Source organism: Hemitrygon akajei, chromosome 1 (assembly GCF_048418815.1).
Source record: "Hemitrygon akajei chromosome 1, sHemAka1.3, whole genome shotgun sequence".
NCBI classification, from domain to species: domain Eukaryota; kingdom Metazoa; phylum Chordata; class Chondrichthyes; order Myliobatiformes; family Dasyatidae; genus Hemitrygon; species Hemitrygon akajei.
Window position 1 is genome coordinate 188,688,569 of NC_133124.1, and position 27,558 is coordinate 188,716,126.

The 27,558-nt window shown below is 42.4% G+C and overlaps 1 protein-coding gene across 2 annotated transcripts; it reads right to left on the minus strand.

Moving 5' to 3' along the window:
• Window positions 1–1,456: 1,456 nt before the first annotated feature.
• Window positions 1,457–21,918, minus strand: LOC140733529 (transmembrane emp24 domain-containing protein 4-like). 2 transcript variants are annotated; one of them, XM_073056978.1, is made up of 5 exons: window positions 21,722–21,914; window positions 14,784–14,884; window positions 11,505–11,630; window positions 5,321–5,467; window positions 1,457–3,257 (listed from the first exon to the last, which is right to left on the minus strand). In XM_073056978.1, exons 1-5 carry the CDS (start codon window positions 21,912–21,914, stop codon window positions 3,108–3,110), a joined length of 717 nt encoding a protein of 238 aa, XP_072913079.1. In that variant the 3' UTR covers window positions 1,457–3,107. The 2 variants fall into 2 exon arrangements, with proteins under 2 accessions (XP_072913079.1, XP_072913088.1); XM_073056987.1 differs by lacking the exon at window positions 5,321–5,467 and having other exon boundaries at window positions 21,722–21,918.
• Window positions 21,919–27,558: the final 5,640 nt, after the last annotated feature.

The window sequence follows — 27,558 nt, forward strand, 5'->3', positions numbered from 1 at the left end:
TTCAAAAAGCCAAATTAAATCCACTGATTCAATGTTGTAAAACAAATGAGAAAACTTCCAAGGTGGGGGGAGGGGTTGAATACTTTTTTTATGGGCACTGTAAGTGATGACTTTATTACTGACCATTGGAGGCTGCTTTTTCCTGAAGTTTTGCCCACACCAGCATCCCCCCCACCTTGTTAGCCAGGGTTCCTCGATGCCAGACTCAATCAAATACTGTCTCAATATCTATTTCCTCCCCACAGTTCAGATCTTGGTCCATGCGTGACCCAAGGCTGTAATGAAGTCAGAGTTCAACAGTTTGTTGCTATCGATTAACCCTTCCACCTCTTTGCCGCTGATGCAGAACAGGCTGACAAGTTGGGTTGTATTTGGCCTGCTTCCGATGGGCAGGACGTACCCGAGAACTGCCTGTACTGCAGGGTTCACTGAAACAGCTTGGCCAAGGGTGAGGCACGAGTCTTTAGGGCCGCTGCTGGACCACTGCCAGGGCTCAGCACCTCTGCTGTCTCCCCTGCCAATGCCTCAAATGGCTGAAGACCAGCATCTATCCTATCTTCATGGCGGAGGCCAATGTGGATCAGCTGCTCTGCACCTCCGGCTGCAGATTTTCACGTGTTTCCATTTTCTGTTACACCACAATTCAAATAATCGTGCCTGGTGTACACACCCAGGAAGCAGGAGAATATGGCAGTTGTTAAATACTATTAGTTAAAGTAAACACACAGGCTCAATTCAGCAATGTGGATTAAGCGTAAATGGGTGGTACTGAAATCCAAAGTGGAACTTGAACCAGGCACCACAGTATTATCTTCCCATGCAGGCCTCAGCAATGAGGAGGAAGGATTGAGAGAAACCAGTTTGGGATTCCTTCCTCAGCCTTTACTTTCTGTGTTAGAATAAGCCAGGTTTAGGCAAGTGGTGATTCTATCCCTCACTGTCTTCCCCTATTCCCTTAATCAGCTTATGGCAGGAGGTGGTGTCACTGTTTGGCTTTGACATGAGACATGTGTCTGAAGTCTGAGTGAACCCAAATGTAGAGGAAAATAATGAATCAACACCTTCTCACTGAACATCTCTTCAGACAACCTGCTATGTAATTGCTGCATTGAAAAGCTGTCGCGTCCTTGTGATGTACTGTGTGTGGAATCTGTCCTCTCCCATCTTCAGAATGATGCCAACCCTGCCTCAACTTTGCTTTGGAAAAAAATATGCTGTTTGCTTTTTCTGTTTACTTTTATTAATTTGAACCTTTTGTTGATTGAAACAAACTTAGATAATTCAGTGTCTGCTTATATTAACAAGGATGTTTGATACTAATAAAAAACATAAGCCAGTTTGCCACACCCCACCCCAATAAAATGGTACTCCACTCCACAGTAATTATACACCTCAGCTCTGTTGGATAATCACAAACAAGTTATAGCTCTTGGTTAAACAATGTCACACAGACATGTTTAAAACAACATTAAGAAATTTATTTAAAATCTTTATTTCTCACCAAGTCCAATAATATAGTACGTGCCAAAATGGGGAACAGAAAGATTGGAGAAATCAGGGCAATCACCAAGTTCTCAAGATGCCGGTCGCCCAGAACATTTCCAGTGTAGCAGCTTCCTCTGTCCAAGCACAAACTGTTAACACCACAGATTCTTAACATAGTGCTTCACACAACAGCAATGTCAAAGGGGTGAGCTAGAACGGCTGTAGGCCAACTGGAGAGCTTAGAGATACCCCTACTCATTGCTATTCATAGTGTGGATCTTGCTTGAAAAATAAAGAGACTGCTGAGAACAATTGTAAATGTTATCCACTGGGCAAAAACCAAGCCATTGGCAGTTAAAATTAAGCCAGAGCCATAACCTTCAGTGTTTCTTCTGCCTTCACCACCAGCTCAGAGCCCAATTAGCTTCTAACTACATCTGCACTGACAAAGGATTTCACACAAAACAACCTGCTAGGGAGAGCACAGCAGCAGACACGGCCATTTCCTACAAGGGGAACCTGCAGGACCTGTAAGAAACCCAAGGTATTTGCCCTGCCCCTGCCCCCTCAGAAGCCAGGTTACTAGAACTACAAGGAGGGGGACCTGGTAGCATCGTCCTGATTGGCCACAACTCCTGGGATTTGTGCAACTGAGGCATGGGTGTTAAACCACCCTGTTCACATTCTCCAGAGGGCAGAAGCTCAGCCATTTCCTTCAGCACCCGTGTGAGTGCAGAGTTAAGACAGGCCTTTTACAGTTTGCTTCCGAGGTACTGTTTTGGAAGATAAATTAAACAGTTCACTTGGACAATACAAAAAGTCTCTGAGAGGTAGAACACCTGTTTCTCCCGCTCTCTACATTACTCTATTGGCACACAGAATTGAGTTCCAAAAATAACTGCACTGATCACTAATCCCAACCTGTCACAACGAGATGACCCTTAGGCCAGAAATAATCCAAGGATTACAACTGGGGTGCCTTGTGCAGAGTAAAATATTTTTGGGTACAAGGGATTCTGCTGAGAAGTGAATGTGAAAATTTTCTCCCTTCAATACATTTCCAACTGTTTCTTTACCCCGTTTGCTTTTGCGACTTGTTTCGAGAACCCAGAAGAATTACCCGAAGTTATAATTTAAGAGCAGAAGGGAAATGTGTCTGGGCTCTCACAAGTGACAAATATAAACAGCAGTTTGGCCTGATCTCTCAGCATGAACTGTGTTGTACCTGAAAAAAAATCACAAACTTTGCACTTTGTGGAAACCCAAGTTGGCATTCTATGAAAATTTTGGCAAAATGCAAAGAACTCTTTGGGATGGCTGAATTCCACAGAAGGTTTGCTCAGATCCAAAACACAATGAGGAAAGCAGTCTCTTTGGAAGGAACTTATAATCTACAATCACAGTTAACTACAAACTAACATTTCTTCACACACTGGGGGACCCTTGCACCAATTGTTTTACAACCTGTAACCATTTTAAAAGTAACCAAACCTTTGCCTCCTAAACTTTCCAGAGGAGCTTTTAGTACCACATGTATAAAGTCACATTGTATTGCAGGTCAGCGAAGACAGGGGATTGAGTTTTGCTGTCATGTTCTTGCAATTGTGACAGCTGGCAATTGTCTACACCAGTTTCTTTGCCTCAAAGAAGCTCTTCAGGTGCTTCATCTGCCAGATTCCAGTTAGGATCAGAATAATTGTCTGCGCAATTGACCACCACAGCACACGCTGGTTCGTGCTTTCACTTGTCAGCCGGAATCGCTCTTCCCGATACTGTACACAAAAGGAAAACAAGATCAGACTTTCACTTGTAGGAACAACACCTGAAGCAACAACGAGCTTGTTGTTCAGTTACCAAGGTCACCAAGTTAAAGTATCAAGTTCAAGTGCTGGTGTCAATGACCTCAGCTAGCGCAACAGATAATGGAGAAATCTGGGTGGAACGTGAGCTACAAAAATGGGTTCTGAAAGGTTTAAAGTAATGGACCATGAGGGACAATTCTCAAAAAGTCCAGAAGTACGCAGGATGAGAAAGTGGTTTTAAAAAAAAGCAGCAACACACAGGATCCTGGGTTTAAAAACAGCAGCACAGAGTGCAAGAACAAGGTATTCGTGACAAGTCTGATTTTGTACACAATTGGAGAACAAGTACACAATTTTGGGCAGCAGACTGGAGGAAGACATTATAGTCTTGGAAAGGGGCAGAAGAAATTTACTAAAACAATTCCAGGATGAAGGACAATAGTAATACGAGTAACATTGAGAAGTTTGGTTTATGCTCCTTGAAATAGAAAAGGTTGTGAACAGATCTACAAAGAGATACTTAAAATCACGATGGCTTATAGAAATGTTCCCATTGGAGGGTTTAAAAGGATATAGTTTGCAAAAGAATGAAGATGAACATTTACACTGTGATTGGTTAGGGTCTGGTATTACCAAATGTTGATTCAATTTTAACAATTATTAGGAAGCTGGATAGGTATCTGGCAGGAAGGAAATTTGCAGGACTTGTGGGAAGACGGGGCAGTTCTCATTGGAATACTCTCACATGGAGCCAACAGATGCAATGAGTCTCCTTCCATCCTGTCACTATTCCCTGAAGCTTTTAGAAAACCAGAAGCAGAACTAGTGACTCAAAATCAAAATTCCAAGTCACACTAGAGGAGAATTTAAGTTAATTAAATAAATCTGGCACTAATTATGGTAACCATTGTAAAAGTCCAACTGTTTCAGTACTTGCTGTCTTTCCTTATCTGGATTATATTGCTTCAGGTCTGGAGTCTTTGACTGGCTCTTAGACACCAGGCAGCCACTTAATTCAATAAGGGACAATCCTTAAATCTTGACCTTGCACCAATCCCCACACACTTATAAGGGATTGAAAAATGCCAAGAAATTTTGTTAGGCCAAATAATCTTGTGGTGACTCTAATGTTTGAATTATTCTGCAATCCAAAACAACATAGTGGGGTTCTACAACCTTGCACATGGTAAAAGAGGTGGGGTACATAATGCTATTCAAAGTGCAAGGAGTAAATTTAAACAGGAGATTCACCTCGATGACCTCCACCAATGGGCTGGATGAAGACTGGTCATCAGGGGAGATGCCTGCAGAACCTTACACCAGTCAATGTCTTCAGGGCAGGATGGTAAACGAATAATGGAAATCAGGCTCATAATAGCATTTGTTGCAACATTTAAGACCAATATATTTAGTATCATTCAAGCTAGGGTTACACACAGTAGTTGTGTAGCAGCTGCACGAGAAGAGGCGTCAATCACTTACATTTGGTACGGCTGAAGTACTTGAACAGAATGAAAAGTGGACATCAGTAAATTATTGATTTAGGACAGAACATTTAGTGAGCTGCAACTGGTTGTATTCTAAAACTCAGCCGCACACAGTATACACAAAAACAACTGTACACAGCTGCAATGCCTTTGTGCAAAATGAGCCAACAATTTTTAAATCTTTCAAGACTCCTTGAACTGGTCAGAAACTCCATGTACACATGTCACAGTTAACTGCTTTGCAATGGACCTCACCACTTTTCTAACTGCAGTCAGCTTCTGAAAAGCACTTACTCTTCTCTTTCCACAAGTGAAGACCAAGGAAATTAGATGCCTGGATATCGCATCTCTTACTCCTGTCTCACACAACACCGTGTGCAATCAGTTGATGATCATGTTCTTGGAGACAGAGAAGAGTGCAAGTGATGTTGTTGTTGTCTAATTTTCTAATTTCACACCAAATCATTTCACAAAATATCTGTATACTGTGAACAGTAATAGGGCAGTGGTTTTTGATTCCTGATTCACTACTTGCTTTCTACTCACCCTTTGATAGTTCTGTTCTTTCTGAATCTGCTCAACCTGGTCCAGCAACTGTCGAACTCGTAGCTGCAGTTCTGTCAATTTATCCTTTGCTGCAATTTCTGGATAATTATTGGCATGCTCTCCCACTTGGATATCAAGGTGCACTCGCTAAAATAGAAAAGGATGAAGGAATTCACCAGAGGTGTGCATTTCTGGCTATGTCACACAATAACTCCATCCAATTAACAGTCCCTGAAACAATGAGGTATGGACACGTGTGCTGTAAATATCACTGAACCCCACACTAGTGTCAATCATAAAATACAATGCCAAACAATGAGTACGAGCGAAGTATTTAACTGTGCAGGCAATCCCATCTTCAAAACTCAAGCTAATTGCACAGCTGTATAATAAGTTTCTAATTTAAAAACATGAAAATAAGTTTGAGCAGGTGTCTGGAGAAAGTGGAAATGTGCACTGGAATTAGCAAAAGTGAAAACCGATGTGCTCTGAAAATTGCAGGAAAAAAAATCACAAAGGACTGAAGATCTTCAATCTATTCAAGGAGTTGTATACATCTAACATACAACACACATTTTATTCCCTCAAATTCACTGTTCTGAGTTTCACTTTGTAACAATAATGGAAGAGTGTAGGGAAACACCTTGCATCTAATGAATATAGTTCCATTAATGTCAAGATAATTGTGGAGAAGGATATGACTGCTCCTTAGGTTGAGATTCTCAACTGGAACTACACCAATTTTGATGGCATCACAAAGGATCTGGCAAGTGTGCTTTGGGATAGTAAAGTCCTGACGAAGGGTCTCGGCCCGAAACGTTGACTGCTCCTTTCAACGGATGCTGCCCGACCTGCTGAGTTCATCCAGCTTGTTTGTACGTGCTTTGGGATAGGTTGTTTTCTGGCAAAGTGTGGTAAGTGGAAGGCCTTCACAATGAAATTTGAGTATAGTTTGTAGGTTTCTGTTCGAATAAAAGGCACGGCTAACAGGTTTAGGGAACCTTGGTTTTAAGAGATATTGAGGCCCTGGTTAAGCAGCAGCATCATGGAACAAATGAGGTACTTGAGTGTAAGAAATGAAAGAAAACTCTTAAGAGGGAAACCAGGAGAGGTAAAAGAAGATATGAGGTTGCTCTAGCAGACAAGATGAAGGAGAATTCCAGATATATTAAAAGCAAAAGAATAACAAGGGACAAAACTGGTCCTCTTGAAAATGAACTATGCATTGAGCCAAAAGAGAAGGGGAAGGTCTTAAATGGATTTTTTGCATCTGTACTTACTCGAGAGATGGACATAAGAGTCCATAGAACTGAGGCAAAACAGCAGTGAGGTCATGGACTGTATATGGATTATAGAGGAAGAGGTGCTTGCTGACTTGAAGCAAATTAAGGTGTATGAATCTCCAAGACCTGACAAAGTGTCTTTTTGAACTTTGAAGGCTGGTGCAGAAAGTATTTAAAAGGTCCTTAGCCGCAGAGGCCATAGTTTCCAATGGCCCCAAGAGTTTCCTGGGATATTTTAGACTGATGAGCCTGTAGTCAGTAGTGGGTAAATTACACTAGACAACAAAGATTTTGCTTCCTGAATACTTTTGGATGTATTTTATGGAATTTGGGCTGATGGTCATGAAAATCGCCATGAAATTTCCACATCGTGCTTCAATTAAAAAAATCACCTGTATTTTTAAATTCATAATTCAAGTCAATTAAAATGTTGCCCACAATGTAACCTGAAAAGTTTTCTATCATGTCCAGGAATGCCTGGGCATGCTTAGTCAGAGAGGATGTTGCACAGCAGGGCAGGATTTTAAAAGGCTATAAATTTCTGTGGAGGATTTCAATTTTGAGACAGACGTATCCAAGAATAACTGATGCCAAGAGTAAGGAAGGCATTTTTGTTGGTCCACAAATCAAACAGGTCATCAATGACAAACAATTTGAAGAACTTCTAATGGGGCCAGAGAAAATTGCATGGAAGTCATTCAAGTATGTTGTAGAAAATTTTCTTGGCAATTAGAGCACAAAATTATGTGCAGCTGGTTGACAACATATTTCAAGCATACAAAAGCATAAAATGCTATATGTCACTAAAGGTTCATTTTCTGCATTCCCATTTAGGCTTCTTCCTTGCAAATACTGGTGCTGTCAGTGACAAGAACGGTGAGAGGTTTCACCAGGACATTGCAGTCATGGAGAAACAGTATCAAGGCAACTGGAATCCATCAATGCTGGCTGATTATTGTTGGACACATGAGCCAGAAAACTCAATCACTGAGTACAAATGATCATTTTTAGTTTAGGCTATGTCCACACTAGACCAGATAATTTTGAAAATGCCGGTTTCACGTAAAAACAATAGGAGTCCACACCAAGCGTTTTTGAAAATACCTCCGTCCACATTAAAACGGGTATTTGGGCGAATCTCCTCCTACTGGGCATGTGCAGGACACATCTACAGAAAACAAGCGGCATGTTTGGTGTCGAATCTTGCAGAAAAGCACGCATTTGTGCAGTTACAGACTAGAAAAACTTAAAAGGAAATTGCCAAACGATAGACAGCTGTTGGCTCTCACTCAGGAGGACTTAAAACTGGAAAAAAAAACAAATACTGGAGTATATGGAGGCAACCAACAGGGAGTTCATGGACAGTATGACCCAGCTGACGACGAACATGGAAAAACTGACTAACCCTGTTGCATTAATAAAGCACCTTGTTAAATGTATAAAACATGTCTGCATCAGTATTATCTGGTATTTCCATACAATGTTACAGTAGGTTGTTATACATCTATTGTCAGAGAAGTGCTTGCATAAATAGGTAAACCACCTTCATACAAGCAAAGACAGAAAACAGGGCAAAGTAAGTATATTTATTTATTCAGTAAGTTATGGGTCAAAATATTTGGTGAGTACATTTTTAACTCTTCAGGCTTCAGTCTCTTTGTTCAAGAAAACAATGAAATGCTGTGCTGCCATTCCAGCACATGACAGCATTTTCAGAAATCTCCGGTTACCCCGTCCACACTGTTCTGCCCAAGTGGCGTTTTCAAATTTACACACTCTGGAGGGCATTTTCGAAAAAGCTCCATTTTTGGGGGAGGAAAACGCCATTTCCATGTAGATGGAGGGTCAAAGCAAAGAGAAAAAGCTTTGGTTATGGATTTATCAGGTCTAATGTGGAAGTAGCCCAAGTTGAACTACTGCAAAGAGTCAGCACCATTATGCATTATATTCAATAAAATTTAATTTCTTGTTTCTCCAAATTCCTACGTGATACAAGTAGTCTGAAATTATATTTGTGTTCAGCTTCAAGCAATCTAACATAAATAAAAAATTGTGAGGAAGCAACACTTAAAAAAAAGAATTGTAGTCCAGTGCTATTGGAAGGTATTCTAAGGGACTGGATATACAAGTATTTGGATAGACGGCACGATTCAGGATAGTCAACACGGCTTTGTGCATGATAGAATGTGTCTAACCAATCTCTTAGAGTTTATTGAGGAGGGTACCATGAAAGTTGAAGGCAAGGTAGTGGATGTTGTCTATATTGATTTAGCAAGACCTCTGACAAGGTTCTGCATGGGAGGCTGGTGAAGAAGGTTCAGTCATCTGGCATTCAGGATGAGGTAGTAAGTTGGATTTGACATGGCCTCATGGGAGAAGCCAATGATCTGGATGATAATGTGGTAAATTGGATCATAAAAATTTGTGGGTGAGCATGTGTTGTGATGGAAAATAACTGGTTCTTTGAGTCTCAACAGTAGAGGCCTGGACACACACAGTTTTAATAATAAGGAATTTATTTACAAGGGGAAGTCGGGTCAACACAAGCAACTACAATACACAGGAAGCGGTGTGGGGACAGGGTACGGTTACACAAATAAAGAACAAGGGAAAAGCACTACAACAGCTATCCCCCTTGACCTTGGATAGCTGCGGCTCCCTTACCAGGACAAACGATAGACCTTCCCAAACATAAATCAATGCACTTATCTTCAATGAGGTGGTCTGTAAGAGAGACCGAGCCAGGGACAAGTCTCACCTTTTATAGCACGGGGCTGGGCGAGACAATCCAATTAAGGTGACCAATAATTTAGGTGTGCATTGATTAGTTGGGAGGGACCAAATGTTGACTGGCATGTGGTGTGTCCTCCGACCAACCAGGTGGCAGTGCATCTGTCACGTGGCCGGTATCTCTGGATACAGCATGATAGTGGCTTCACAGGTAGATAGGGATGTAAAGAGTGTTTTTGACACACTGCCCTTCAAAAGTCAAAGTACTGAATACAGGAATACTGAGCAACACCATTGATGCTGCAGTCACGCACATCTTCTCCATTTTCCGGACATAAACACTCACCCCACCTGGAATATAGTTCCTCTTTTCCTCAACTACCACCCCATTAGCCTCTGCATTCAACTAATTATTCTCTGCAACTTTAGCAGGATACTACCAACAAACAAATCTTTACACCCCTCCCCCAACACACTCTCCACAGGGATTGTTTGCTCCATGATTCTCCATGACACGTTGGAGGCAGGAAGCATGTTCCCGCTGATGGGTGAGTCCCGAACTAGAGGCCACAGTTTAAGAATAAGGGGTAGGCCATTTAGAACAGAGATGCGGAAAAACTTTTTCACCCAGAGAGTGGTGGATATGTAGAATGCTCTGCCCCAGAAGGCAGTGGAGGCCAAGTCTCTGGATGCATTCAAGAGAGAGTTAGATAGAGCTCTTAGAGATAGCGGGGTCAAGGGATATGGGGAGAGGGCAGGAACGGGGTACTGATTGTGTATGATCAGCCATTATCACAGTGAATGGTGGTGCTGGCTAGAAGGGCCAAATGGCCTACTCCTGCACCTACTGTCTATTGTCTATTCATTCCCTTATCCATTTGTCCCACCCCACTAATCTTCCTTCTGGCACATATCCCTGCAAACAACAGAAATGCTAAACCTGTCCATTCACCTCCTCCCTCACCTCCACTCAGGGCCCAAAGCAGTCCTTGCAGGTGAGACAACACTACACCAGCAAATCTGTTGGGATTGTCTATTGTATCTAGTGCTCCTCCTCTACATTGGTGAGGCTGATGTAAATTGGGATCTGCTCTTTGTCAGGCATCTCCGCTCCATCATCAAAAGTGGAACTTTCCTGGTGGCCAACTGTTTTAATTCCTATCCCCAATCCCATTCTAGCATGTCGGTCCATGGCCTCCTCTACCATGGCGAGGCCACTCTCAGCGTGAAGGAGCAACAAGTCAGAATCTGCCTAGGTGGTCTCCAACCTGATCGCATAAACATAGATTTCTCCTTTCCTTCTTTTCCCATCCCCCCTTCCCTCCTCTACTCCCTACTCTGGCCTCTTACTCTTCTCATCACCTGCCGATCAGCTCCCCTGGTTCCCCTCCTTCTTCCCTTTCTCCCATGGTCCACTCTCCTCTCCTACCACATTACTTGTTCTTCAGTCTTTTACCTTTCCCACCCACCTGGCTTCAGCAATCTCATTCTAGCTTGATGTTCCTCTCCTCCCCTCCCCACACCTTTTAATTCTCGCATCTTCTACCTTCCTTACCAGTCCTGATGAAAGGTCTTGGCCAGAATTGCTGACTGTTAGTTTATTTCCATTGATGCTGCCCGACCTGCTGAGTTCGTCCAGCATTTTGTGCGTGTTGCATTGAATACAAATTTTTGATGAAAAAGGATCTAGTGCTTTCCCGGCGTATCCGACGCATAAACATTTCACTGGTTTCCAGCTGGATACAGGTGTCAATTTTAACTGACCTTTCAATGACAAACTCCAACATATTCATCAGAGAAAACAAATATATTTTTCAGGAACAGGAATCATTTTCAGTTCAGGTTCAGGAACAGTTATTACCCCTCAACCATCTGGCTCCTGAACCAAAGGGGTAACTTCACTTGCCCCATCATTGAAATGTTCCCATAACCAATGGATTCACTTTCAATGATTCTTCATCTCATGTTCTTGATACTTATTATTATAATTTCTTTCTTCTTGCATTTACAGTTTGTTGTCTCTTGTACACTGGCTGAATTCACGAACTGGGGTGGTCTTTCACTGATTCTATTATGGTTTATTGAGTACGCCTACAAGAAAAACGAATCTCAGGGTTTTTTTAAAATGGAGACATACATGTACTTTGATAATAAATTTACTTTGAACTTACCAGCTTGCCACCTGCAAATAATGACATCTTCGTTGAGTTGGAGTGGAGGCAGATCTGATGCTCACCTGGAGTGTGAGAGGTGAAGGTGAATCGTCCTTCAGAGCCATACTGTCGGGACAGGATCACCTAGAAATGGAAGAAACAGTTAGTCTGCAGGAGCCAGAGTGTATGCTGGAACTCATCATTCAGTGATGTAAATCATGACCATAAGACAAAGGAGCAGAATTGGGTCATTCAGCCCATTTGATCACGGCTGATTTATTTCTCCCTGCAACCTTTGAAGCTCTTACTAATAAAGAACCTTCAACCTCTGCTTTAAATATACACAATGACTTGGCCGTCAGTCAACAGTGGCAATGAATTCCACTGACACAAGAGCTTCCACAGATGCTGGAAATCCAGAACCACACACACAAAATGGGAGCAGCACGGTAGCGTAGTTGTTAGCACAACGCTTTACACCAGCAACACAGGTTCAATTCCCACTGCTGTCTATATGGAGTTTGCATGTTCTCCCTGTGACTGTGTGGGTTTCCAGCAGGGGGGTGGTGAGCGTGTGTGATCACCTTCCAGCACTGGAGCCTCTTGATGCTCCTTGTATGGTCAATTTAAACACCAGCCCAGAGAGACTGAAAAGTCAGGGTGTCGGGATTCGAGGCGAGACCGATTTCACTTGCTCTCTGCAATTGTTACTCTTCCTTCCATGGTACAGAGGCTATGAAGAGAGCCCCGGCTGCTGTTCCCACTAATATGATCATTGAGGCCGTGGGCCTATTCCCTTCTGAGGATTAAATTTTAGCTTGGAATGTCGTTCTCTTCAAATGTTTGCATGATTTGTTTTTTTTTTATTTCTCTTGCACATTTGGTGTTGGTCTTTTATTTTTTCTTTAATTGGGCTCTTTTGGGTTTCTTGCTTTGTGGCTGGCTATCTGTGAGCAAACAAATCTCAAGGTTGTATAATTTATACATTCTTTCAATATAAAAGTACTTTGAATCTTTGAATATATGCTGGAGGGACTCAGCAGGTTAGGCAGCATCTATGGAAATGAATAAACAATCGTTACTTTGGGCTGAGACCAAGGGTTGACTGTTTATACATTTCCATAGATGCTGCCGGACCTGCTAAGCTCCTCCAGCATTTTGTGTCTGTCTATTTAGTGAATCATGCACTTGGGCTGCCAAGTGTACCTTTGTAGCTTCCATTTCTGAATTTACTCCCCGTTAAGCACAGTCCACACCTTTATTCAATATGTTCAATCAACAACTCTCTGTGGGAAGAAAACAGTGATCGACTGTCTGCATTTTATACCTTCACACAGATAAAGGGTGTTCCACAGGTCAGGCAGCTTCTGTGGAATTAATAAACAGTTGACAATTCGGGCTGAGACCCTTCATCAGTCCTGATGAAGGTCTAGGCCTGAAATGTTGACTGCTTATTCATTTGCCTGGCCTGCTGAATTCCCACAGTGTTTTCTATGTTACTCTGGATTTCCTGCACCTGGAGAATCTCATGTTTATAATAAAGGGTGTTTCATCAGTATTCTGCATGCTTACAGTGCAGTTCCACAGGTCAATTGATTAAAAGTTCACGGTTAATTTTATTGTCAAAGTATGCATGTACAATACAACTCTGATATTTATCTTCTCCAGACAGCCATTAAATACAGAAAAACCATGGGCGTTGTTGAAAGAAAAGACATCAACTCCCTCCCCCACACAAAAGAAATAAAACTGGCAACCCTCCCCCCCAAAACCCCTCCCTCGCACAAAAAAAATTGCTCACATGAAAAATGGCAGCTCGAACATCAAATCCCAAACCCCCCAACCTCTCCCACGCACAAAAACTAACAGATTGCCCATTTAGAAAACGGCAGCTAGAAAATCAACCCCCCCCAACTCTGCATAAAAAACATCAACAACAGCATCAAACCCCAACCATTCTCTCTCACACAAAAAAAACCCCAACAAGGTCATCAGACCCCAAATCCCCAACCCTCCCTCGCACAAAAAGGTATCACCCACCCATTAAATGCAACAAGAAAAAAAACACAGAAAACTAAAGGAGACCAATATAAACTACAGTCACACAAATCTCAGAATTCAGAAAACATCCTCCCCCCAGCATCAGGGGTGACACACGAACTTGGTCCTTCCGTGAAGAGCGAAGGGTTAAAGGGCACCACCAAAGAGTCTGAACTCAAGTTGCACAGATTACTGTACAGAAGACAGATTTCCGAGTACAGGGAGGCCATTTCCAATTTATTCCCACTTTTCAAATCCAAGAGGTTCAATTTACCTCTAATGGCATCCTCAGTGGGCCTCTGCTTCATTTGCTTTGGATTAACCCAATACGTTGCACTAAGGATTACTGTATGGGTCATTTCTCCAGCAATGCTTCAGTCCAGCCGCAAGCTGAAAGGTACTTACTGAATTAAGGAATAGTACATGAGATGCAAGGCATACATTTCTATTAAAGTTGGCAATTACAAACATTAGCTTCAATTTCCCATTCTTTGGCTTAGAAATGGAAACTTCTTGCTCTGTCACAATGTGTAAAGGTGAGATTTGTGGGTCATTTGAAATGTTTTGGGAAGAGATGGCTGACCAACTCTGAAAACTGAATTATGCTAACTTTGGGACCAACCTTTCAACTTAAGGCCCAGTGATTTTGCAATGGAGCCAAACAGAGTAGGGGAGGATGACTTCTCATTGCACCGCTATAGCACCACTGGTTCAAAGTTCAAACACTCCTTGCCCTATGACATTTGTGGTGGCACAGTGATGCAGCCATTAGAGCCACTGCCTCACAGCCAGGTTCCGATAGCACCGAAGGTTATGACAATGGGGAGTCTGATGTTCTCCCAGTGACTGTGTGTTTCTTCCAGCTGTTCCAGTTCCTCCTCACATCTCCAGAAAGGTGCAGGCCAGTAGTTTATTGAGCAATATAAATTGCACGTGAATGGTAAAGCCTGGCAGGGACTGATCAAAATGTTTGAGGGGGAGAAAAACAGCATTAGTGTAGTATTATTATAAAAATGGATGATTGATGGCTAGCAGAAACTTGGTGGGCCAAAGGACCGTTTCCATGCTGTATCCTGTATGAACGCTTAACACGCAGTTTATATCAGAAGTAGCCGTACATAGCCCAAGTAAACATTGTATAACTTAGGAACAATTCTGCACATCAAATATTTTGCTCCATTAAGTATGGTTCTGGTGGTCCTTCTCCAGTATTTTCCAAACTGCCATGCATCACCTCAACTCTATGCTGCACCCTACCTTCATATCAGGATCGCGCACTTCAACGTGCATTCCCAGTCCTGGAGTTGAGGGCAGAAAGGTTTCCAACTGCTTATCCCATAGTTGAGTCCGGTAGTTACCTGCATTAACATTTCAGAAAAAAAAGGAACTGGATAGAATCACTCAAAATGGTTGACACATTTTGGTCTTTCAGTTTAGCAAGCCCAAGGCTAAGTTAGGCAAAGCACCAGCCTTCCAATCTTCTATCAGCAGCCTTCTGTTCTCCTCAATGTGCTCTCCAGCAGCTACTTAATTGCACGAGTGAACAAGTCTAGTGAACAGTTTAGTGAAATGGTTTCTCTGAAGCAACCAATTCATTAGTAATGATTTTATATTTATGATCACTGGTTCAAATCTAGCTTGAAAAATCACTTTCACCAGCTGTCCATGACTTTGAAAGGAAAATGGCCCAGATTGGGTGACGTGACTGGTAGAGCCGTTGCCTCTCAGCTCCAGTGACACAGATTCAATCCTGACCCTAGTTGCTCTCTGTGTGCAGTTTGGATATTTCCATGACCACACTGGTTTCATTTGGGTGCTCCAGTTTCCTTCCACATCCCAAAGGAGACTGATTGTCCATTGTAGATTGCCCCTAGTGTCCAGATGAGTAGTGCTATGGTAGAGGTGTAATGATTAATGAAAGAATAGATGGTGGGTAGCTAGCATGGATTTGATGGGCTGAGTGGCCTGTGTCGTCACTCTATGAAGACTCAGTGGATTGATCACATCCAATAAGCAGAAGGGGCTTCTAGCTGAGTTTTGTTCTTATTCAGCAGCAATGATCATTAGCACAACCTTCAGAGATATTTATTTGCCAGAGGATGATTCATCTCATGCAGTAAAAATGAATGTTATTAATAGCACCTTAGTCAAAATTAGGCTTTTGTAACATGCAAACTGCTAATGTGGTAACATGGAGAATATTACGCTGCGACAGAAAGAGGATTTTAACAGATGTTTCCTTTGGTGGGGGAGTCTAGGATTAGAGTGCACAGCCTCAAAACAGAGGGACGCCCATTTGGAACAGAGATGAGGAAGGATTTCTTTAACCAGAAGGTGGTGAATCTGTGGAATTTGTTGCTACATGTGACTGTGGAAGCCAGATCATTGGGTGCATTTAAGGCAGAGGTTGATAGGTTCTTGATTGGTCAAGGCGTGAAAGGATATGAGAAGAAGGCAGGAAGGTGGGGTTGAGGGGAAAATGGATCAGCCATGATGAAATGGCAGGGCAGACTCAATGGACTGAGTCCAATGGACTAATTCTGCTCCTATGTCTTGCGGTCTTAATTAGTTGGTATTCATATCCAGCTGAAATTATAGACTTCCTATAATGACACTGATCATGGCTGACACTCCAGTACAACAGCAAAACAATCTAGCCATTTATTAAGTTCTTGTTGTAGGCACCTGAAGTTACAGGCCCAACAGAAACATCATGATACGTAGCACCTATCCAGCATAATTACATTTAGCAGGCTCTGATAGGGGGGCCACGTCATCTGCATATCTGACACTGGACTCCCCAAGCATATGCTGCAATTCCATCAGAGCAATGAAGAGGATATGGTTCAAGAATGTTCTCAAAGCCTCCTTGTAAAGGTGTATCAATGGGCCATTCAAAAATGGACCAAGAATCCCGAGTCTCATCATTAGGCACACAGGGAAGCTCAATGTGATTAGTACAGGGACCACCTCCCAAACTATCAACGGCTAAGCACCCCCCCTCACTGACGTTTGAGGCAGGGTCTTCGTCAGCCACCTCAGAATGCAATGAAGAGAAAATGTGGGAAAAGCTCGGCAAGACAAGCACACATGGAAACAGAAACGATTAACATTTCAGGTCAGCGACCCTCACCAAAACCAAGAAAGTAAACCAGTTCGGCTGGGTAGCAAGAATGAGGAAAGGCAACAGGCAGAAAAAACAGAATTTTTTGATGGCAGTCAAGCTTCATGGTCTTGTGATGAACTTCTGGTGTACAGTATGCAAAATATTTAGTCTGGCCTATTAGGAGATGGCCAATGGCTAGACTAAACAAATGAAGGAAAAGGAATTAAAAAAATGGAAGCAAAAGGGCAGGCAAGTATGGTCAGCATTGTATGAAGGAACTCTCAGTATTCCTTCCCCCCCCCCCCCCCCCCATTCTTTACCTCACCCACCCACCAGGCTTCATCTTTCACTTTCTAGATAGTCGTTCTTCCCCTCTCCCCACCTTGTATTCTGGCATCATTCCCCTTCGTTTCCAGTCCTAAAGAAGGGTCTCGGCTCAAAACACCGACTGTTTATTCATTTCTGTAGATGCTGCCTGACCTGTTGAGTTGCTCCAACAGTTTCTGTATGTTGCTCTGGATTTTCAGCATCCGAAGAATCGCTTGTTTTTATTGTATGAAGGCAGCCCATTATCTGCACTAATTTTGTTCATTTAGTCAATCAAAAGAAGGTGGCAGCATAGAATTTCTCCATTGATAACTAGTATGAACTAATACACAGTTTTATAGTACTATATTAGTATTGGTAGTATTCTAATTTGTTCTGTATTTTATTTAAGCACACAATTTGTTACGCAGTTAAATGGTAGTTTTTTTTCTTTTTTTTTTAAATAGGTTTTTAACTATTTCCGTGAAACCTCAGCTAATTGGGGCAGCTGTTTAATTGGGTCAAAATGTAGGGATGAAAGGATGGAGCAGGGATCTGCAAAGGAAGCAGTTTCACTGAATGCTAAAGGATGAAGGAAGGAAGGTGGTAGAAAGTAATCCAAAGATGGAAGCCAGCCTAATTTATAAAATATTTAGCAGAAATTTACAATTCTCTTGCACAAACAATAACTAGCAGACTATTTTAAAAAATGAGGTTCATAATTTTGATAACTAAACAGTCAAGAGGGTGAAAGGTGTTAAAACGAGTGCAAAATACCCCTGTGGCCATCCTCCTTAAAAACAGGTATACCACTTTGGATCCTGTTTGGGGGGGGGGGGGGAGAAAGAAAGAGGAAAGTCACAGAGATCAGGTTTCTGGGACTGAGTCTGGCTTACGGCTCAAAAGGGAAGGGGAGAGAAGAGGCAAGCTGTGGTGATAATGGGATTTGTTAGTTAGGGGAAGAGAAAGGAGAACAAGATCCCTGGATGGTAAGTTGCCTCCCAAGTGCCAGGGTCTGGAACATCTTGGATCAAGTCCTCAACATTCTTCAGTGGGAGGGTGAGCACTTGAGGTTGTGGTCCATGTAGGTGCCAATGACATAGGTGGGAAGAGGGACAATGTTCTGCAAAGTGAATTAAGGGAGTTAGGCACTGAGTTAAAGGAAGGTGGAACCTGTACAGAAGGCCGTTTGCACATGAACTGGAGGGGAATTATTGCTAGTACTGCATGGGGGAGGGTGGTTGGCTTAAATTAGAGTTGCTGGGGGGGGGGGGTGTGTAGGAACCAGTGTTAGAGAGGTTGTGGAGACATGTTGTTAAGACTTCATACAAAGTCAGGAAGCAAAAGCTTGAGCATGGTGTGACTAATATTCTGAGCTGCATGAGTCGACTGTACTTCCTAAGAAGGTTGGCGTCATTCAATGTCTGTAGTGAGATGCTGAAGATGTTCTAAAGGTCAGTGGTGGAGAGCGCCCTCTTCTTTGTGGTGGCGTGTTGGGGAGGAAGCATTAAGAAGAGGGACGCCTCACGTCTTAATAAGCTGGTAAGGAAGGCGGGCTCTGTCGTGGGCAAAGTACTGGAGAGTTTAACATCGGTAGCTGAGCGAAGGGCGCTGAGTAGGCTACGGTCAATTATGGATAACTCTGAACATCCTCTACATAGCACCATCCAGAGACAGAGAAGCAGTTTCAGCGACAGGTTACTATCGATGCAATGCTCCTCAGACAGGATGAAGAGGTCAATACTCCCCAATGCCATTAGGCTTTACAATTCTACCGCCAGGACTTAAGAACTTTTTAAAAGCTATTATTAATGCTTTTTGAGATAGTGATTTAGATGCATATCATATTTTTTACTGAGTTAAGTATTGTATGTAATTAGTTTTGCTACAACAAGTGTATGGGACATTGGAAAAAAAGTTGAATTTCCCCATGGGGATGAATAAAGTATCTATCTATCTATCTATTTCAATGCAGGAACTATTGTAGGAAATGCAGATGAGCTCAGAGCATGGATCAACACATGGAATTACGATATTGTGGCCATTAGTGAGACTTGGTTGCAGGAGGGACAGGATGGCAACTCAATAAGCCAGGGTTCGGTTGGTTTAGATGTGACAGAGCATGAGGGATTAAAGGGGAAGGGGTGGTGGTATTAGTTAGGGAAAGTGTCTCGCCAGTGCTCAGACAGGATAGTCTGGAGAACTCGTGAAGTGTGGCTTTATGGGTAGAACTGACAAATAAGAAAGGTGTGACCACATTAATTAGCTATATTATAGACCACCCAATGGTCCAGGGGATTTAAAGGAATAAATTTGTAGAGAGATCACAGACTTTTGGAAGAAACATAAGTTTGGGATAGTAGGTGATTTTAAGTTTCCACATATTGACTGGGACTCCCATCTGTTAAAAATCGAGATGGGATAGTGTTTATCATGTGTGTTCAGGAAAGAATGTGCGAAACTTGATCTGCTATTAGGGAATGAGACAGGACAGGTAACAGAAGTTTGTGTAGGGGAACACTTTGCATCCAGTAATCATTAGTTTCAAGGTAATCATGAAACAAGATAGGTCTAGTCTGTGCGTTGCGATTCTAAATTGGAGAAAGGCCAATTTTGATGGTATCTGAAATGATCTGGCAAGTGTGGATTGGGACACGCTGTTTCTGGCAAAGGTGTACTTAGTAAATGGGAAGCCTTCAAAAGTGAAATTTTGAGTGTACAAAGTTTTATGTGCCTGTCAGAATAAAATGCAAGAATAACATGTTTAGAGAACCTTGGTTTTTGAGAAATATTGAGGCCCTGGTTAAGAAAAAAAGAAAGTGAATTACAGGTATAGGCAAGTAGGAATAAATGAGGTACTTGAGTACAAGAAATGCAAGAGAACATTTAAGAAAGAAGTCAGGAGGGTTAAAAGAAGGCATAAGGTTGCTCTAGCAGACAAGGTGAAGGAGAATCCTAAGGGCTTCTACAGATCCATTAAAATCAAAAGGATTGCAAGGAACAAATTGGTCCTCTGGAAGATCACAATGGTTCTCTATGCATGGAGCCAAAAGAGATGGGGGAAGATTTTAAATAGATGGACACAGTGTATAGAAGTGAGGCAAAGCAGCAGGACCCTATACAGATTACAGAGGAGGTAGTGTTTACTGTCTTGAGCACATCTGGGTGGACACATCCCCAGGGCCTGACAAGGGGTGTCCCGGACCCTGGGGAGGCAAGTGCAGAAATTGCAGGGGCCTTAGCCCCTGAGGGTATTTATATCACCCTCAGCAACAGGTGAGGGATTGGAGGATTGGAAGATAGCTAATGTTGTTCGGCTACTTACAGGAAAGACGTAAATAAGATTGAAAGAGTGCACAGAAAATTTACAAGGATATTGCTGGGTCTGGAGGACCTCAGTTGTAAGGAAAGGTTGAAAAGGTTAGAACTTTATTCTTGATAACATAGAAGATTGAGGGGAGATCTGATAGCGGTGTACAAGATTATGAGGGGTATCGATAGGGCAAATGCAAGCAAGCTTTTTCCACTGAGGTTGGTTGGGACTACAACCAGAAGTCATGGGTCCAAGGCGAAAAGTGAGAAGTTTAAGGGAAATATGAGGAGAAACCTATTCACTCAGAGGATGGTGAGAGCAGGGAACAAGATGCCTGCGCAAGTGGTGGATGCAATTTTGATTTCCATGTTTAAGACAAGTTTGGATAGGTACATGAATGGAGAAGTATGGAGGGCTATGGTTTAGGGGCAGTCGATGGGAGTAGGCAATTTAAATGGTTTGGCATGGACTAGATAGGCTGAAGGGTCTGTTTCTATGCTATAGTTTTCTATGACTCTATAAAGGCAAAAAGAAACTTTCAGCAGATGGAGTGAGATTACTTCAGCATGACTAGGAGCTCCTCCTATTCCCACATTCCAAGATACAAAATCACTCTGAAATATTAAGTGCGTGAAGGTGGGCAAGATCTAGGGCATTCCCCCACAGTATGGCTAACCATTCTCAGCCCAGCGAGCGAAATCTAGAGCTGCACCATATACTGTACTGGCTAGAACCAACAACATTAATGGTGTCATCCAATGCCAGTCATGAGGAAGTTCAGCTTCCAGTGGCAGGTGGTTGAGGAAATTGTACCTTATACAGGTTGGCACTGGGCACTATGCCCTGAAACATGAAGTACAATGACAGTTCAGAACAAAAATGACCAGTATCACTCACTAAAACCAGTGAAAGAGATACGATGTCCAATGTTACCCGCTCAAAGTACAAGCGTCAAGACAATACAAGGCACCTCAGATAACCATCATATAAGTAGCAAGATGCCAGCTCCCCAGCATTTGGGAGCAGGGAGCACAGAGACAGTTATGAGAACACAAGAGGACACAGTGGTCAACGAAGGGGGCATGGTTTACCACGGGGGAGGTGTAGATTGGAGAAGATGCATAGTGCACCATGGAAGCCTGTAGAGGGGGCAGGGGTTAAGGAGAACTGTGTCATCCAATAAAGAGAACACAGCTGACAGCGAGTCCTGGTGCTCAGTGAGATCCTGTCCCGCCAGTCGGGTTCCGGGAGTCCACTACCAACCAAAAGAAGGGCGGGGGCAGGGGCAGGGGCAGTGAATCGGGGTGCCGGCCGAGGGGCTGGTGAGTCCGTGTCAGTGTCGGTGTCGGCGTGTTTGTGCGCCCGGTGCCGGGCTTGCCGAGTCCGTGTACCCGCATCTCCCGTTCGCGCCTCCGCCAGATGGTGACGTTGCGCCACCTGATGCGTTCGGCCTCGGGCCGCCACACTCACCGATCACCATGGTCTCGTCGGGAATCTCCTCTATGAAGCATTTTTTCTCGGTCTCGCCGATGTGGAAGTAGATTCCCTGCGACAGGCCGAGCTGTAAGCCCAGCCAAGCCGAGAAAAGCGCGCCGCTCACCCGCATCCCTACGGCCACCCTACCCCTCAACTGCGCCTGCGTCGTGACAAGGGCAACGCGCATACGCTCTTCTGTCCCTTTACATACGTCGCCCGGTTGCGATGATACGCATGCGCAGCCCAACAAGCCGAGCCTGGTGGTCACGCTGTCACGTGGTATGCCAACAGTTTAATAAAGGATGAACGTTCTGTACTGCTATGTACATACTAAAGGGGGAGAGGGTGATATGACCGGGACATGAAATTGTGTTTTTTTTTATAACATTATTTCCCAAGTTTAAAAACAATGCAGTTGTAAAATAAACCTTTTGTTTTTTTTTGCAGAGTGAACTAACCAAATGTTATGACTTCCAGGTTGATAAAGATGTCAAAATGGTGTCTGTGGCAGTCTCTTGTGTGAAGATAGCCTTTGCATTTCTTACAATAACAATTACACTTAATCATGCACCTGTCTATGGAGTTTGAAAAAAAAAGCCATTGTCCTTACTGAGTAGTTGTCTAACTGACCCTGATCTTCAGGCTATTCCCAGGGACAGATGCTGATGATACAGAAATTATCATCTCAGTAGAAAATGCACTTTGCCTGAATTCGGTCTTCCGTTGCAACAAAGACATCCCACATCAGATGCTGCCACCTGCCACCTGCCACATTCCAGCTTGGTGTAGCCACCTCAAAGACTCTTATAAATGACTGCCACCTCAGGGCTTGCCACCACTGGACACTAAGGGAGAGGGTCTTCAATAATAGCTACTCAAACATTTCATGGGGACATTGTTTAAAAGAAAAAGTAAGTGGCATTGATGTACTAGAATGTGTTGATTTGATGGTACTATGAATATAAATCTTTTTTATTAGTAGAGCACTTTTCATACAGATAATGTAGTTCAAAGCGCTTTACAATGGGATAAAAGTACAAATATGAAAATAAAGTTAAAAGTAAACATGAAAATAAAAGACAAAACGATTTAGTTAAAAGCAAGGTTAAATAAATAGATTTTGAGGTGGTGTTTAAAAGTGTCAACTGAGTCCACATCCCTTATAGTTTTAGGTACATGTATTGAATTCCACAGTTTAGGAGCTTGCTTCTGAAAATCTGACTGCCGATTGTCTTTTGAGGGAGACTCTAAATTTAAGAACCTGGAGGAAGAAGACTTGAGAGCTCAAGCGGGATTATAAACCAAAAACAATTCTGAGATGTACTCTGGTCCCAGACCAGAAATGTATGGTCATGCACTTTAGTAGAAGAAATAAAAGTGTAGACAATTTTCTAAATAGAGAGAAAATTTTTAAAAATCTGAGGTGCAAAGGTACTTGGTGTCCTCACCCTAAAGGTTAATTTGCAGGTTGAGTCGCTGGTAAGAAAGGCAAATGCAATGAAAGCATTCATTTCAAGAGGTCTAGGATTTAAAAGCAAGGATGTAACGTTGAGACTTTACAAAGCACTGGTGAGGCCTCGCTTGGAGTATTGTGAGCAGTTTTAGGCCCCTTATCTAAGAAAGGATGTGCTGACATTGGAGAGGGTTTAAAGAAGGTTCACAAAACTGATTCCTGGATTGAAAGGCTTGTCATATGAAGAGCATTTGATGGCTCTAGGCCTGTATTTACTGGAATTCAGAAGAATAAGGCATGACCTCATTGAAACCCATCGAATGTTGAAAGGCCTCAATAGAGTGGATGTGGAGAGGATGTTTTCTATGGTGAGAGAGTCTAAGAGCGGAGGACACAGACTCAGAATAGAGGGATGTCCCTTTAGAACGCAGATGAGGAGGAAATTTTTTAGCCAGAGAGTGGTGAATCCGTGGAATTCATTGCCACAGGTGGCTGTGGAGACAAAGTCATTAGTCAGGGCATTGATTAGTCTGGGCATGAAGGATACAGGGAGAAGGCAGGAGACTGAGACTGAGAGGAAAAATGGATCAGCCATGATGAAATGGTGGAGAAGACTTGATGGGCCAAATGGCCTAATTCTGCTCCCATATTTATGGTCTAAAAATTAGAACTGAGACTCCATCAATGTTGAGCCTAAGGTCACTGACAATTTTGGTAAGGGGCGTCTCCATGCTGTGGTTTTTCTAAAACCTGACTGAAAATTTTCTAGAATATTGCTATCATTCAGGAAGTCACTGAGGTGGTTGACAATGACTTTCACAAGAACCTTACCCAGGAAGGGAAGATTTGATATAGGCCTGTAGTTAGTTACTATGTATCTCCTGGATTTTAAAATGAATAATGTACGTTTATGAAGTAAAAAAAAACTTTAAAAGTACTCAATTGGCAGTGAAATGCTTTGGACTGTTATGAAAAGGATTTGAGAAGTGTTATTTAACAATGTGCACAATGTGCACCACCTAGGCTAGTTGGGGATGGTGCAGACTCTTCTGTTATTAAAGACTGGAACAATGAAAATACTCTTTATTAGAACAAGGCCACGATGTTGACCTGTGGCCCAATCAATGTCAACAGGCTGGAATCAAGTAAAAGCAACAGGAAAGAAAGGAAGAGAGGGGTTTTAAATGGCATCTTTCACACTCTTTGATAGCATCCTAAAGCACATTACATGCTTCAGGAAGGGTAAGACGAGGAAACACGAACCAATCCACATCGTAGGTTCAGAAGTGGAGAGAGTGAGCAACTTGAAGTTCCTAGATTTCATGATCTCTGAGGACCTAAACTAGTCCCAACGTATCACTGCAGCTATAAAGAAGGTAAGACAGCGGCTATATTTCATTAGGAGTTTGAGGAGATTTGGTTTGTCACCTGAAACACTCCAAAACTTCTACAGATGTACCGTGGAGAGCATTCTGACAGGCTGCATCGCTGTCTGGTATGGGGGGGGGGCGGGGGGGAGCTACTGTTCAGGATCAAAAGCTACAGAAAGTTGTAAAATTAGTCAGTTCCACCTTGTAGCCTCCGTAGTATCCAAGACACATCTTCAAGGAGTGATGCCTCAGAAAGGCGGTGTCCATTATTAAGAACCCCCATCACCCAGGACATACCCTCTTCTCAATGTTACTGTCAAGAAGGAGGTACAGAAGCCTGAAGGCACACACTCAGCAATTCAGGAACAGATTCTTCCCCTCTGCCATTCGATTCCTAAATGGACATTAAACATTACCCAACCTTTTAAAAATATTATTTATGTTTTTGCACAATTTTTAATTTAACTATTTAATAAACACACACACACACAGTATATATACTGTAATTGATTTACCAATTTATTTATTTTTTCCTATATTATGTATTGCATTGAACTGCTGCTGCTAAGTTAACAAATTTCATGACATATGCTGGTGATATTAAACCTGATTCTGATTCTCAAGTATTATAATGGCAATTTAGGAAGAGCAGTGGCACTTTGCATAGAGACTACGCCCACATTCAGCAATTAGATAATCATCTAATGAAATGTATTTAGTAATGTTGATTGGCCAGGCCATCAAGCAATAATTCCTTCACTCTCTGTAAAAGAGTACCATGGAATCTTTTACAGTTATAGATAGACAGATAGATATTTTATAGACCCCAAAGGAAATTACAATATCACATTAGCATTACAAGTGCACAAATATACAAACATTAGAAAAGTAAGAAAGATTTTAAAAAGTTACCTCAAACAGTCTAACAGAAGGGGGTCATCACTTCCCTATAGATTAACTCATTATAGAGCCCAATAGCCGAGGGTAAGAATGACCTCATATAGAGCTTTGGAGCAGTGCCGTTATCTTAGTCTATTACTATTACTAAAAGTGCTCCCCTGTTCAGCCAAGGTGGCACGCAGAGGGTGAAAAACATTGTCCGCAATTGCCAGGATTTTCCGGAGGGTCCTTTATTCTACCACAGTCTCCAGTGTGTCCAGTCTGACTCCAACAACAGAGCCAGCCTTTCTAATCAGTTTATTGAGCCTGTTGGCATCACCCATGTTGATGCCATTGCCCCAGCATGCCACCACATCGAAGATTGTACTGGCAACAACAGAGTGGTAGAACATGTGAAGGGGAGGCCTGCATGCTCCAAATGGCCTCAATCTCCTCAGGAAGTAGGGGCAACTCTGGCCCTTCTTGTACACAGCCTCTGTGTTGGTGCTCCACACAAGTCTGTCATCCAGGTGCATCCTCGGGTACCTGCAGCATAGAAACAAATCCTACAGACCACCACTTTCATGGTCTCCTTTCTGTCCATCTACACTAATCCCATTTCCCACAGTAGGACTATATCCTTCTATTCTTTGTCTGTTTATGTCTGTCTGTATCTTGTATCTGATTCCCTCTGGCAGCATGTTGCAGATATCACACATCCTCTTTAGAAATAAATATCCCTCAGATCACTTTCAAAAACCCTTCTTCATACCTAAACCTTCTTGTTTTTATACACCTGCATGGGCAAAAGATTCCAATAATCAAAATTAACGCATAGGATTTCTATTGCATTCCCTGCTATCAGAGTAGAAAATGTCTTGCAAATAATTTGTGCAAATGCCAGTACAAATCATCTGGGGATAATCAGGTATTTTAAAAATAGGTAAAGATAGCTACTTCATTTAGCTACATATTCTTGCAAAGATTACTGTACCCAGGACTGAACGGATTAACATGTAGTATGAGGAGTATTTAATGGTTCTAGGCCTGTACTCGCTGGAGTTTAGAAGAATAGTGGGAGGGCCTCATTGAAACTGATCGAATATTGAAGGGTCTAGATAAAGTAAATGTGGAAAGGATGCTTCCTATAGTGGGGGAGCCTAGGACCAGATCACAGCTTTAGAAACAGAAGGATGTCCCGTTGGAACAGAGATGAGGAGGCCAAGTCATTGGGTATATTTAACGTGGAGGTTGATGAGTTGTTGATTACTAAGGGTGTCAAAGGTTATGGGGAGAACACAGGAGAGTGGAGTTGAAAGGGATAATAAATTGAAAGGGGATGGCAGAGCACTCGATGGGCCAAATGGCCTAATTCTGCTCACATGTCTTATGGTACCTGCAACGTTAAATCAAACTTTCTCTATCAATCTGGAAAATACCTGAACAGAACAGCAGGACCAAAACTGTATCGAATTCAGTATCTCCCCTTGTTGTGGAACTCTCCCGAACAACATTACTCAAAAGACATCAACTGGCTTTATACAGAGAGCCACATGTGGACGGTTGACCATTTTATCCAAGCAGGGTACTGGGTTCTTAATTATCCTTTCCAGAAGAGAATTCTGTGGTAATTATTTCCCTAATGCAGCTTATTCAGAAATTTCATGGATCCAGCAATTCACACGAGCTGATTCTGAGACATGCTGATTTTGGACCTTTGGTTATCCCAGCCATAACTAAATTCATATAAAGAAGTCCATCTGTTAATGTGTGAGACGACAATATCAGGAATTTTCTGCCATTTTATGTGGTTGAATTGCATTTGTGTTCACCCCATATCACATAAATAGGTTTCTTAGGGGTGCTAAGAAGGAAGATATATTCTCTAAATGCCTATCACAATTGCCCAAGGAGGTTGTGGAACAGTTATCAGCCATAAACTACTTGAATGATGGAAATGGAAGTTAAAAGGCTAAATGTTCTCCACTTTTGTTATTAGCTCAGTCTGCAAAATAGCATGAAATTAACATCTGCCTGCTTTAGCATTGATTTTAATGACCTTGAATGAAGAGAATAAAATAACTCAAAATAATTCAAATGTGAGATTTTTAAAAATATTTTTAATTGAA